A 12,188-nucleotide genomic window follows, 5' to 3' on the forward strand; every position below is an offset into this window, starting at 1 on the left:
ACGCTGCTCACACTGCTCCGAGAACAGCCCCAGACCCCGAGCCGCTCGAGGCACAGCGACACGGGAGTGAGAGAGCTCCCTGTGTTTGTATCTGCCCAGCAGGCCGGAGCACAGCCTCTCTCGCAAGCAGAACCGTCACGGCTGTAACTGGCCAGATGGGTGACCCCAAGCAGGCCCCGACCCAAGGATGGATGGCATCTCTGTAAGAAGAGGGGGCAGACGCACAACTGGGAGGCCCTGTGCTGACTGAGGCCGGGGCTGGAGTGCAATGTCTGCAGGCTCCCCAAAGCCCCCGGCTGGAAGGGGCAGGTCCCCCGCTGAGCCTGCAGAGAACCAGGCCCGGCCGCAGACCCCTTGCTCCAGGACCTGTGGCCTCCAGAGCTGGCAGAGGATAGATTCTCAGTGTGGGAGTCCCAGTGGCCCCCAGCCAGGCCCCCAGGAGTCCGGGAAGGCCCTAGCTCGGTCTATGCCAGGCAGCTCCTGGGGCCAAGGGAGCGTGCCTGGGGCACTCCACCCACCTTGGCCTGCGGCCTCTGAGGCCCGACTCACAGCTGCTTGTTCATGGACCAGCCCAGGACCCACAGCCCCTCCACCTCCCAGAGGACACAGCAGCCCAATTTGGTAACGCAGACTTAGGAATGAACCAGTTCTCGTGCCGGGTGGAAATGGAGCCCGGACACCCAGGAGTCTCATTTGAGAGTGGCTGCTGCATCTGGGGCGCCCGGGGGACCCCGCCCCCAAGAAGGCCCCGCTCCGGTGCCTGCCGAAAGGGCCAGCTCCCTCCCCCAAGAACAAATTCCCAAGCAACTGCTGAAAGTAACAACCAGAAACTGCAGAAGTGAGCCACCTGTCCTCCCCTGGCGACCAGTGCTTCCCCTCGGGGGTTCGAGCTGAGGCCCTGTGGTAAAGAGCAGGGCCGTGGGGCTCCCACCCAGAGATGAGCCCAGCTGGCGCCTGGCCTCTGCCATTTTGCCGAGGACGGAGCCCACACCGCTGGAGGCTGGATGCCCGTGTCAGTCTTGCGGTAACCGACAGTGCCGGGGGCCCAGGATAGTCCCACTCGGCAAGGGAAGCCTGACATCCCGAAAAAAGCCGTGCCTTCTGCCAACCCTGGATGAAGGGTCACTCGGCGGGTGGCCCGGGCCCAGGATGGCGGGAGCCCCCCCCCGCCCCGTTCCATAAGGCTCCATGGCTCACCCAGGAAGCGAGGCCCCCTGGCTGAGAGGCCCTGCGTCGGTGTCCGCGGCAGCCCTCCTGGGAACACTGACATCCACACCCCAGATCTTCTCTCCTCTCCCCGGAGTTACTACCACGGCGCGGCTTTCCACGTGCTGAGTCCGGCTGCCGTGCTAAGTCCCAGGGGCCTCGGGGCTCCCAAGGGCATTTAGGTGCGTGTGGTCGACACATGTCCGACACCGCTGTCTCCGCGTGGGAGCCCCCTCCTTGCAGACACGGCTGTGCCGGAGGGACCTGGCGCCGCCCTGCCCCTGCGCTTGGGAGGCCGGTCCTCCCTCCCCCACCCCTCTGCAGAGCTCAGAGGCCAGGACTTTGCCCGCCCCCCCCACCCCTGGAATGTCCACAGACCGCGTGACCCCACAGGTCTCAGCATGGCTTCCCAGGCGGGCGAGCTGGCCCTCCTCTGCCTTCTCCTGGGCTTGCAGGGCTCCCTGGCCACAGGTACGTCGGGGTGGAGGGTCCCCTGCAAGCCACGTGGAGGGCTGTCGGGCCACTGGCCTCTGCGTCCCCCTCCCGCTGTGCTCTCCCGCTCTTCGGTCGGCTGGTACCAGGGATGGGGCGGGGACACAGCTGTGACGGCAGACACCCTCCGGCCACCACGGCACTAAGGGGCTAAATACGGAGACAGAGGGACGTGCTTATAAGCGGCCCCACGGAGACCTGCCAGGACAGCAGGGTGGCCGTGCTGGCGACACGGGCAGCCACTGTCCCATGCCAGCCGCTAGCCCGGGTGGGACAGTGCCAGCCACACTCCTGCAGGCACCCGAGGGACAGCACATCTGCGGTAGGGAGGGCAGGGCTGCCTTCATCCTTCCTGGGGCAGGAGGACGGTGCTGGCCGGGGCCGCCCCCCACCCCCCGCTCTGCTTTCACCGATTCCCCACATTTATCAGACCTGCCTCTGCTTCCCGAGGCCTGTCTGGGGCACGCTTGCTGTCCACGGCGGGTCGAGGGGAGATGATCCCGCTCTGGGCACCTCCAGCTGGTGTGAACCCCTGCACCTGCGAGTTCTCGAGTTTCCCTCAACCCGTCCTTCCAGACCAGGCAGGCTCCCCAGGAACACGCGAGCGCAAAAGGCGGTGGTGGTCAAGAGAGACGCCTCCCCTCAGCCTCCGCCTGGGAGCTGCCCCGCCCCCTCCTGCCCGTCCCATCCTGTGAACCTGCCCGGTCCGATCGGACGCACACAGCCCTTCCCGGAAGCCGCATCTGCGGGTCTCCAGGCCGCACTCACCTCCCCCGGGGACTCAGTTTCCCACTTGCTCCTGCCGCTCAGCCCTGGCTTTGCTCCCCCACAGCCCACCCCCAGCAGTGCAAGCGTGCCCCGGAGGGTCCCATGGGGTTTCCCAGCCTCAGCCTCGGTGTCTGTACGGTTGTCGCAACGTCGGTGTCTGCGTCTCCGTCCCTGGGCCCTCTCTTAGGATGACACGGTCTGCATGTCTGCTGGGCGTCCAGAGGAAATCTCAGATCCAAGCTGGTGCTCTGATGGCCCCAGTCCCCACCGAAGTGGCCTTCCAGCGCCCTGAGCCCCACCCACCCTGGTCCTCATAGCAAAATGGGGGACAGCTGCCTGCAAGCAGCTAGTGGGGTCACCGGAAGAGGCTGGAAGTAGGCAGAAGGTCAGGGCCGGGAGAGGGGCCCACGGCCACACAAGCTCGTGAGCGAGGGTCACAGGCGCAGGACAGGGCAGGCGGTCACGGGCTCTAGGGATCGGCGGAGACTTTCCCCAGGCACACGGGGACGGGAAGCGCAGGCCAGCGGGACGGGGCTGGGGCGCCAGGCCCAGGGGCGGCTGTGCCCGTGGGTCCCTTAGCTGGCAAGGAGGTGGCCCTGGAGACCGAGGGTCAGGGACACGCGCAGCGTCCAGCGGTTGGAGGGGCCGAAGCGGGGGGCGCGGGCTGGAAGCGTCCTCGGAGCAGGAAAGCTGCCCCCGAAGGGCCGGCAGGAAAGGAGCAGGGACGAGGCGCGGCGGCCGGGCGGGCGGGCGGCTTCGGGCCATCGGGGTCAGCGGGCCATCGGGGTCAGCGGGCCTCCCGCCACCGGGAAAGGCCACGAGCCGGCGCCGCTCCCGCGCAGGCGTCCCGGGCGGCCTTTGCTTCCGGTGGCCGCGGCCCCTCCGTGCAAGGCGAGGAACGGGCCTTCCGGAGGGGGCGGCTGTGGCCACGCGGCGCGGGGGGGGACGCGCTGGAGCTCGGGGACCGCTGGGGAGGGTGGCCGGGGTGCGCGGGCCGAGAGGCTCTACGGAGACCCCCGTCGCCGCGGCCGGTGCTCCCGCAGGCCTTTCTGGCCCTTCCCGCGAGGCCGCGCCCGGACGCCCCCGCGCCCCCTCAGTCCCGTAGGACCCCGCACGCGTCCCCGCACTCGCCGCCCGCCACCCACGGGCTCCCGCGGCCGCCGCGCCCCGCACTGTGGAAGCTGACGAGCGACTTCCCGCCCCGCAGCACGTTCCCGCCGCACGTGCGTCCGCGAGTCCGCGCTCTGCCGCCCACCTCGTCTCCGGAGCGCGGCGCGGGGGCGCGGGCCGGACGCGGCGGGCAGACGCGGGAGCGAGCGCGGGGCCGGGAGCGAGCGCGCGGGGGGCGGGTGGTGCGCGGCGCCCGACGCTCGTGCCCGGGCAGCCGGACTCGGGGGCGCGCCGCACGGCGGCTCCCGGGCTCACGGCCCCGCGGGTCAGTGTTCCGCACTCAGAGGGAGGCCCACGGCGTCCTGCACCGGCCGAGGCGCGCCAACGCGTTCCTGGAGGAGCTGTGGCCCGGCTCGCTGGAGAGGGAGTGCCTCGAGGAGCGCTGCTCGCTGGAGGAGGCCCGGGAGATCTTCCAGGACCCGCGGCGCGCCGTGAGTGCCCTGCAGGGGCGCCCCCCGGGCTGCGCGCGCCCCCGCGGCCCCGCTCCTGTGCTGGGAGCGACGGCGTCGCCCGGTCAGCGGCGCTCCTGTGGCGCCCGGCCGTCACCCCCCGGGTCCCCCAGAGGCGACCCCCTCCCTGCCACGCGGCGCCCCGGCTCCGCATCACACAACCCAGGGCGGCAGGCACGCTCCGTGGGTCCCTTGCTTCCCGGGATGGTCCCCGACCCCCAGACTCTCCGCGCTTCAGGAGGCGCCTCCCCAGCCGCCTCCTCGGGGAAACGGCTGTGAGGAGACACTCCGGGAGCCACCGCGGCCTCCACACGCGCGACCCCGGCGCGGGGTGAGCTCGCTGCTCCTCTCCCTTTCTGAGAGAGGTGATCCGTGCTGGATGGCAGCACACCCCTTCCCGCTCCTTCAGCTCCTCAGATTGTGAGGAGACGGAAGCACACTTCCCCTCACGGGACACTCACCTCACACTCGTGGGACATCACGCTCACGGGACACTCACCTCACGTGGGACACTCACCTCACGCTCACGGGACACACCTCACAAAGGACACACCTCACACGGGACACTCACCTCGCATTCACAGCGTACTCACACCCACAGGACACACACCTCACACTCAAGGGACACATAGCTCACGCTCACAGGATACTCACGTCACACAGGACGCACACAGGACACTTCACACTCACGCTCCCAGGACATATCTCACTCAACAGCAAGTGAGGCTGTGTGAGGCAGAGGCTAACAGGACCCATTTCAGGTACACAGAGGCTGGTCACTCTTTGCACTTGTGCGCTACTTGGCTTCTCGAAGCATCGCTCCCAATTCTCATCCCATGTTACTCTTACGACGTCCTTGGGTTTCAGTTCGCTTGGCCAGAAGATTCCTCAGGAATCGATGTCACCGGAGCCGTCATAGAACGGCTTTGCATGCATTACGGCCTTCTCCTCCTGTCACACCCCTCGTCACCTGAGGAGCAGATGGAGGCTCAGAGAGCACATGTGTCCTGTCCCAAGTTCACGTCTTGGAGGTGGCAGAGTTGGGACAGAAACTCAGAATTCCGAATTAGGAAAGGAAAACTTGTGACCTCTGGTGGCCTTAGCGATCTGGGGTGGAGGGCATAGGATTAGGAAAAAATTTTCTCCCCCTGGAAAAACTCACCTCGTCCCCAAAGGAGAAGTCTGGCTTCCAGAGCCCAGCACGGCCCACTCCAGCCCCACAGCGCATTTTGTGGGCGCCGTACACATTCGCTGCTGGTGGACGTGTCTCACGCTGCTGCTTCTTTATTCCCTCAGGAGCAGTTCTGGATTTCTTACACCGGTGAGTCGGTAAACAGCCCGTTTGGATCCCCCCGCCAGCCCCTCTCCTCGGCACACCAACACTGAAGCCCTCCACAGACGGGGACCAGTGCGCCTCGAACCCGTGCCAGAACGGAGGCTCCTGCGAAGACCAGCTCCAGTCCTACATCTGCTTCTGCCCTGACAGCTTCCAGGGCCGCAACTGTGAGACAAGTGAGAAGCCCCACAGTTTGCAGACAGAGGCCCCGGCAGGCTGATGGGCACGGCCTGGTCCCCTGCCAGCGGGAGAGTCTTGGATCTAAGGTGCTGGTTCTCAAACCCGGTGGCCCCCGTCCGCTTCCGGGGACCATACAGCCCTTGCGCTCCCAGCACGCCAGAGGCAGACACGCCGGGAGAGGCCAGTGTGGGCTCCGCTGCGGGCAGCTTCCGGTCTAGCTGGGAAAACCGCATCTGCCCTTCCTGCTGTTACAAAAGTGTGTGGTGTTTTTTCGCCTTTCGAATACTGGAGCAAAGGTCAGCGGTTCCTCAGGCCGTCTCAGGATCCCCGATTGGCTGAAAGGGCTCGTAGAACTGTCTCTAGGCTGACCTACTCAAAATTACAGCTTGTGACAGTGCGAGGGTACAAAATAAAGTCAGCAGGGGGACAGGTCTGAGCTTCCCACTGTCCTCTCCCAGGGGGTCTCGTGGACACCCTTCCGTTCTCCGAGAACAATGGGTGACAAGAATTAGGGAATGTCACCACCACCCCAGGAACCACGCTGAGCCTCTGTATCCAGAGACTGTATTCGGCTCGGTCCTGGAGATATGGCTGACCTTAGTCTCAAGCCCCTCCAAAGGTGGAGGGGACACCATGTGGCCCAAGACCCCACCATGAGTCACATTGTTAGACCATCCAGTGTGGCCCAAGGCCCCCAAGGAAGCAACACTCTTATCAGGCAGATTAAATTAAAAATGTCCAACTTAACCAGCCAGGGTGTGGAGGTCGCCTCCGGGGAGCTCTTTGGGTGAATTTAATCCTTTATCACACAAGCATACGTTCTTATACACACAGCCCTGATCCTGGGCCTCATCCACCTTCTGCTCTAAGCAAACCAGAGACCAGTTATCGGGCTAGAAAGCCTCCGTGTCTCTGCTCAGCCTTCTCTGCTCAGGGTCCCTGCTGTGAGTCCCCCAGGACCATGAGGGTCAGGAGCCCTCGTGTGACTCCCCTGGGACAACAATGTTTAGGAGCCCTGGTGTGAACTCACTTCCCGGCCAGGCCTTCCTGCTGGGGTCCTGGACAGACACCGTGAGCTAACCGTGTCGCCCGCACTGTAGCACTGCCCTTCAGAGTCAGAAGGAACGTTCCTCATCCCCATCTGTCTGCGCCAGTGGTCAGCCCCGGCCAGCTCACAGGAGCAGCAGGGCCTGGCTGTCAAACCATCTCTCTGCTGGGCCTCTTGCCAGCAGGTCTCCCCTCTCAGTGGACACTTTCACTGTCCCCAAGGGACTTTTGCTTTCCCTGGGCCGTCCTCGGTTCCCACCAGGGGCTGGGGGTGCGGCCCAGAGACCCCACGGGCCAGTCCTCCGAGCCGGCTGACTAAGCTGCTCAGACGCAGGACCACGCCCAGCCCCGGGTCACCCCTTGGACGATAGCACAGGGCCAGCAGGTCCCCGGCTGTCTCTGCTGCATCGGCACAGCACCATAGCCAGTGCTGAGTGAGGGCTGGCTTCCCCCTGAGCGGCTGAGGTCCCACTCGGTCTGTCTCCTTCTGTCCTCAGACAAGAAGGACCTGCTGGTCTGCGTGAACGAGAACGGGGGCTGTGAGCAGTATTGCAGTGACCGTGCCGAGGGCGGGCGCTCCTGCCGCTGCCACGAGGGGTACACACTCCAAGACGACGGGGTGTCCTGCGCGCCCACAGGTAATGGGTCCTCAGGGGCCAGCTACAGGGCTGTGTTCTGCTTGTTCCCGAGGAGCAGCCCCTGTTCCTGCACGGCCACAGCTGTCTGGTGAGAGACATACCTACTACGTCACCTCGGGAGCCGGCCGCAGCGGCCATGGGCAGGACAGAGCCCGGGCACAGCTCCCTGGAGGGACGGGGCCGCCTGCCTGATTTCGGGGGCAGTAGCGGGAGGCTCCGCCTGCCCCGTCGCGGGTCCGGCTCCCAGCTCCACCACGGCTCGGTCCAGAGTCCGGGTCTTCCTGAAGGCAAGCTCTGTTAGGGAAACGGACATTTCCCAAACTGGTCTCAGACTAAGTTCCAACGGCAGGGGCACCGGAGGCCTGTGTGCCCAGAGCAAGGTGGACCCCAGCCAGGCTAGAGCCTAGAGTTGGGCCACTGTGTCTAAACCGTCCCTCCTCCAGCCCCGGGACCTTACTGGGGAGATGGAAAGCTCAGAGCGTGCCCCAAACGGCAGCACCGCCGTGCAAGGGCCGGTCAGCCTCCTCTGTCAGGAAGGCGGCCCGTCATTCCCCTGGGGAATGAGCAGAGCCCAACTTCCAGAGGGAGGGACCTCCGTTCCTGCAGGAGCTCCGCATGGGTGGCCCTTCCCCGGGCAGCCCTCGGAGCCCAGCCCTCACCAGCTCATCATCAGGCATGAATCCCCGGCCCGACGTCTTGTTTTCCGCAGTGGAATACCCGTGTGGGAAGATCCCTGTTCTGGAGAAGAGAAATGGCAGCAACCCCCAAGGCCGGATTGTGGGTGGCAGGGTGTGCCCCAAAGGGGAGTGTCCTTGGCAGGTAAGGCTCTGAGGCCCTCAAAGGGACAGTGGGCGGTCAGCCACTGGACCCCTACTGGGGCAGGGCACTTGCCCCTCATTCTGAAGCCCACACCTACCCACTCCCCTCTGTCTGTCCGATGTCAGCTCAGCTCTGGCCTCCCACCTCTCCCTCGGGGTTGCTGGCCTCACTGGTCTCCACAGACAAGGGAACCGAGGCCTCCGGGACAGATGGCTAAAGCAGGGCTTGAACCCAGCCCAAGCCCCACCCCCACCAGCCTTTGGCAGCCGGGATTCTCGAGGTGCGCCCCGCCGTCCAGCAGGCATGCACGGGTGCGGTCAGGAGCCTGGGGCCGTCGGTGGGCCTGCTTCCTGCTGGAGATACAGAGCCTCCGGCCCCCAGGCTCCCTGGGCCCAAACCCCCACCTCGCAAGGGCGGGATGTGCGCACTCAGGCGTCTGAGTCCCACCCCGGGGTCCTCAGGACCCTCCATGTGGGGACACACATAAACTGTCCCAGAATGTTCGACGTATGAGAACCTCGTCAGGCCCACCCGTGGCACCAAGGCAGGTTCAGAGCAGCCAGTGCCCGGCTTTGCTGCAGCCCCAGGAGCTCAGGCCCCGCGGGCCCGCCCCCACCCCATCCCACCTCCCACTGGTGGGCAGGCAGCCTGCGTGGGGCCAGGGCCCTCTCCTCCGCGGGGCAGAGCCCCGTGTTTGGTGTTCAGAGGGATACTGTGAGCGGGACACACCTGGATGGGCCAGGCGGGTTCCACAGCGTGCCCGGAGTCGGCGGTGTCTCTGGGAGGCAGGGCAGGCCGAAGAGGGTGGGTTTCTGTGTTTCGGTCAGAGAGACCCAGGATGGCCGTCCTGGGGGCTGAAGCCAGCACGTGCTCCCACCCGGGACCCCTCAGTACCATTCACCCCCTCCCCCAAGAGAGAGGGCCGCCTCACCCATGTTACCAGGGGGGAAACTGAGGCCCATTGAGATTCAGGCCCAGATGCAGCTGGAACAGCCGCCCCAGACCCCGCCAGCCCCGGGGGCAGCACAGAACCGCGGTCAGCCAGGCTGGCTGTTTTCAGGTGCCGACATCCTGCCTTCAGCGGGCAGGGCTGTGCCACCGATCCACAGGCCACTGTTGTCACCCGGCTCGGGAGGAGAGTTCTCTGAGGGGCCCAGCAGCTGCTGGCTCGAGGGAGGAGGGGGCAGGTCCTGGCAACCTCAGTCCTGCCGTCCACACTTGGGACATCAGGCCTCCGACGCGCCACGTCCGGCCTCTTTCCTCCTGGCGGCTGCCTCACCACAGCACACAGCAACCTGCCTCACCCACAGCCGGGCCTCCCTCTGGCCCTCCAGCTCGTCCCCATCCACAGGCCGGCCAGCCAGAGACTCCGGCTCCTTCCAGCGCCGTGGAAAAGCCAGCACAGGGGAGGTGTCTCTCCGCTCGTCGCTCAGGCACACTCCGTGCTTTCGGGAGGAAGGACGGGAAGCGCTTGCGGAGATCTACCTGCGCGCCGAGAACCCGGCTCGGTCACCTTGAGGCCTTTCTCCCCGCGTGCCCGGGAGCGCGACCCTGGGCCGGCCTCTGTGGACCGGGGCGCCGGGTCCAGCTTGGGGGGTGATACTGGGCGTCCCATGGTCAGGCTCTCCTGAGGTGTCCACGAGCTCTCTATGGCTGCCACTCGCTGGGCAGGCGGGTCCCCAGGGAAGCGTGATGGGGACATGACCTCTGTGTGGTGCCCGTCCAGGCTATCCTGACGGTGGACGGGGCGCTGCTGTGCGGGGGAACCCTACTCGACGCTGCCTGGGTGGTCTCCGCCGCGCACTGCTTCGAAACCCGGAAGAACTGGAGAAACCTGACGGTGGTCTTGGGTAGGTTCTGTGCCCCCCACCCAACACACACACACCTGGACAAGGACGTGTGAACGGAGCCGGCTTCCACGGCCAGGCCAGACCAGCGTGTCTGGGCAGACTGCAGGGCCCTGGGTCCCACCGTGGCCACCGTGCTGCAGCCTCTGTCCCACCCATGTCAAGTCCCGGACGTCGTGGTCCAGTCCCATCTCACTTAGGCCAAGAGCCCCCAGAGTCCCGTGGGCCACAGCAGGCGCCCTCCGCCTGGCGGGTTGTAAGACACTGAGGAGGGTCTGGAAACACAGAGGCCATCAGGCGCCTCCTCACCCGCCAGCAGCCCAGAATCACCCCATTCACAGCCCGTGCAGAGCCTGCAGGTGGCCGCCTGGGGCAGCCGCTCCCGCTGGCCAGGGCTGGATGCAGGGCAGGGCGTGAGTGCGGCTGGTCCCCTGGCAGGGGAGCACGACCTTTGCAAGCAGGAGGGCGAGGAGCAGGAGCGGCGTGTGGCCCGGATCTTCGTCCCCGACAAGTACGTCCCCGGCAAGACGAACCACGACATTGCTCTGCTGCAGCTGAACAGGCCCGTGACCTTCACAGACCACGTGGTGCCCCTGTGTCTGCCCGAGAAGACCTTCTCCGAGAGGACGCTGGCCTCCGTCCGCTTCTCGACCGTCAGTGGCTGGGGCCAGCTGCTGCACAGGGGCGCCACGGCCGTCCAGCTCATGGCCATCGACGTGCCCCGCGTGATGACCCAGGACTGCCAGGAGCAGTCACGCCAGTGGGAGGGCTCGCCCGCCGTCACCGAGAACATGTTCTGTGCCGGCTACCTGGACGGGAGCAAGGACGCCTGCCAGGGGGACAGCGGGGGCCCGCACGCCACCAAGTTCCAGGGCACCTGGTACCTGACGGGCCTTGTCAGCTGGGGGGAGGGCTGTGCGGCCGAAGGCCACTTCGGGGTGTACACCAGGGTCTCCCGGTACATCGAGTGGCTGCGCAGGCTCATGAACACCAACACAACCCTGCAAGGCCTTCTCCGGGCCCCACTGCCCTAGCCTCGGCCCAGCGCCCCCCGGGAATAAAGCTGTTGCCTGCCTCTCCCTCGAATCCAGAAACACCCCTGCACTTCCTGGGGGCGAGGGGTGGGAGACGGGGCAGGGGGGACGGCCGCGCCGCTTCTGGAGGGCCTCGCGCGCCTGGCAACCCTTGTGGTGCACACGCAGTGTGGGTTGCTGCCCGGGGGCCGCCGTTACCGTCCAGGCCTTTCTCTCGACGACGTGTCCACTCTGTGTCATGGTCTGGAAGCACGTTCGCGTCGGCGGCGAGCCTTCCAGATCTTTCTGTACACGTAGCTTCTGCCATATCATGGTAACGGTGCAGCCCTGTGCGCACATTGGGGCTGCCCGCCCTCCACGGTGTGCTCACGCTCCCCCCGCCGAGACCCTGGCGCTTGTCCTGGAGCCGGTCTTGCTCTCCCGCTCACAGCGCCCCAGCGATGAGCCTTCCTCCGTGAAGGCTGGTGTTCGAATCCAAGAGCACCCCGAGGGTTCCCCAAACACCACAGGGCTGGGTGTTCTCCCCCCAACGAGGCCGATGATGGTCCTCCAGGAGAGGCCCAGGGAACACCAGGTTCCTCGGTCCCGCCCCGCGAGCCTGATCGGGGGAAGGACCCAGTGACCTTTTATCAGCCGTTCAGGGTGGGGCCTGCTCAGCCTCAAGTCACGCGGGCTGTGGACTGAGAAAGAAGCTGTCCGTGGGGGCAGCTGACGCAGCAGCGGGGCCTCCCGAACGCGCCAGTGGGGAGGAGCACAGCCCTCGGGCGCCAGCCCCCTCTTGGGACATACGTGGGGGGACGGTCCCTGGAGCGCCACCAGTGCTCAGCAGCGGTATGATCAGGCACCAGAACCTGCGGGCTGAGCGATCAAGCCGTGTTCCGTTACCGGGACACGTGCCTTCCTTACATGGCGTCCTCGGCCACTCAGAATGGCAGCACAGAGCCGTGAGGACGGAGACCATCCTCTGTCCCCAGAGGCAGACGTGGCCAGGGCTCGGGGGGGTGGGCGTGTGCCACGTTGTCCCAGACCAGCTCGGCCCCTTGCGCTTGGCCAAGCCGCTTTCCCGCTCGGAGCTGCGGCTCCCAGTGTGCAAATGGGAGCCCTGACTCTGGTCACCAGGACGGGTCCTGACACGTGAAAGGAGGCTCCTGGGAGGGCTCTGTCATGTCACGCTGGGGAAGCCCGTCTGCGAGCCTCTGGCG

The 12,188-nt window shown here is 66.2% G+C and overlaps 1 protein-coding gene across 3 annotated transcripts; it reads left to right on the top strand.

The window, feature by feature from the left end:
* The first annotated feature begins 1,572 nt into the window (after positions 1-1,572).
* On the top strand, positions 1,573-11,038 carry LOC111147145 (coagulation factor VII). 3 transcript variants are annotated; one of them, XM_022503051.1, is made up of 9 exons: positions 1,605-1,681; positions 2,063-2,089; positions 3,905-4,067; positions 5,382-5,406; positions 5,484-5,597; positions 7,146-7,286; positions 7,996-8,105; positions 9,832-9,955; positions 10,391-11,038. In XM_022503051.1, the coding sequence occupies exons 1-9, from the start codon at positions 1,608-1,610 to the stop codon at positions 10,984-10,986; spliced, it is 1,374 nt and encodes a 457-aa protein (XP_022358759.1). In that variant the 5' UTR covers positions 1,605-1,607; the 3' UTR covers positions 10,987-11,038. The 3 variants fall into 3 exon arrangements, with proteins under 3 accessions (XP_022358758.1, XP_022358759.1, XP_022358756.1); XM_022503048.1 differs by lacking the exon at positions 2,063-2,089 and having other exon boundaries at positions 1,608-1,677; positions 3,907-4,067; XM_022503050.1 differs by lacking the exons at positions 2,063-2,089; positions 3,905-4,067; positions 5,382-5,406 and having other exon boundaries at positions 1,573-1,677.
* Positions 11,039-12,188: the final 1,150 nt, after the last annotated feature.

The sequence above is a fragment of the Enhydra lutris genome, unplaced genomic scaffold (assembly GCF_002288905.1).
Source record: "Enhydra lutris kenyoni isolate GAN:26980312 unplaced genomic scaffold, ASM228890v2 scaffoldscaffold15, whole genome shotgun sequence".
NCBI classification, from domain to species: Eukaryota; Metazoa; Chordata; class Mammalia; order Carnivora; family Mustelidae; genus Enhydra; species Enhydra lutris.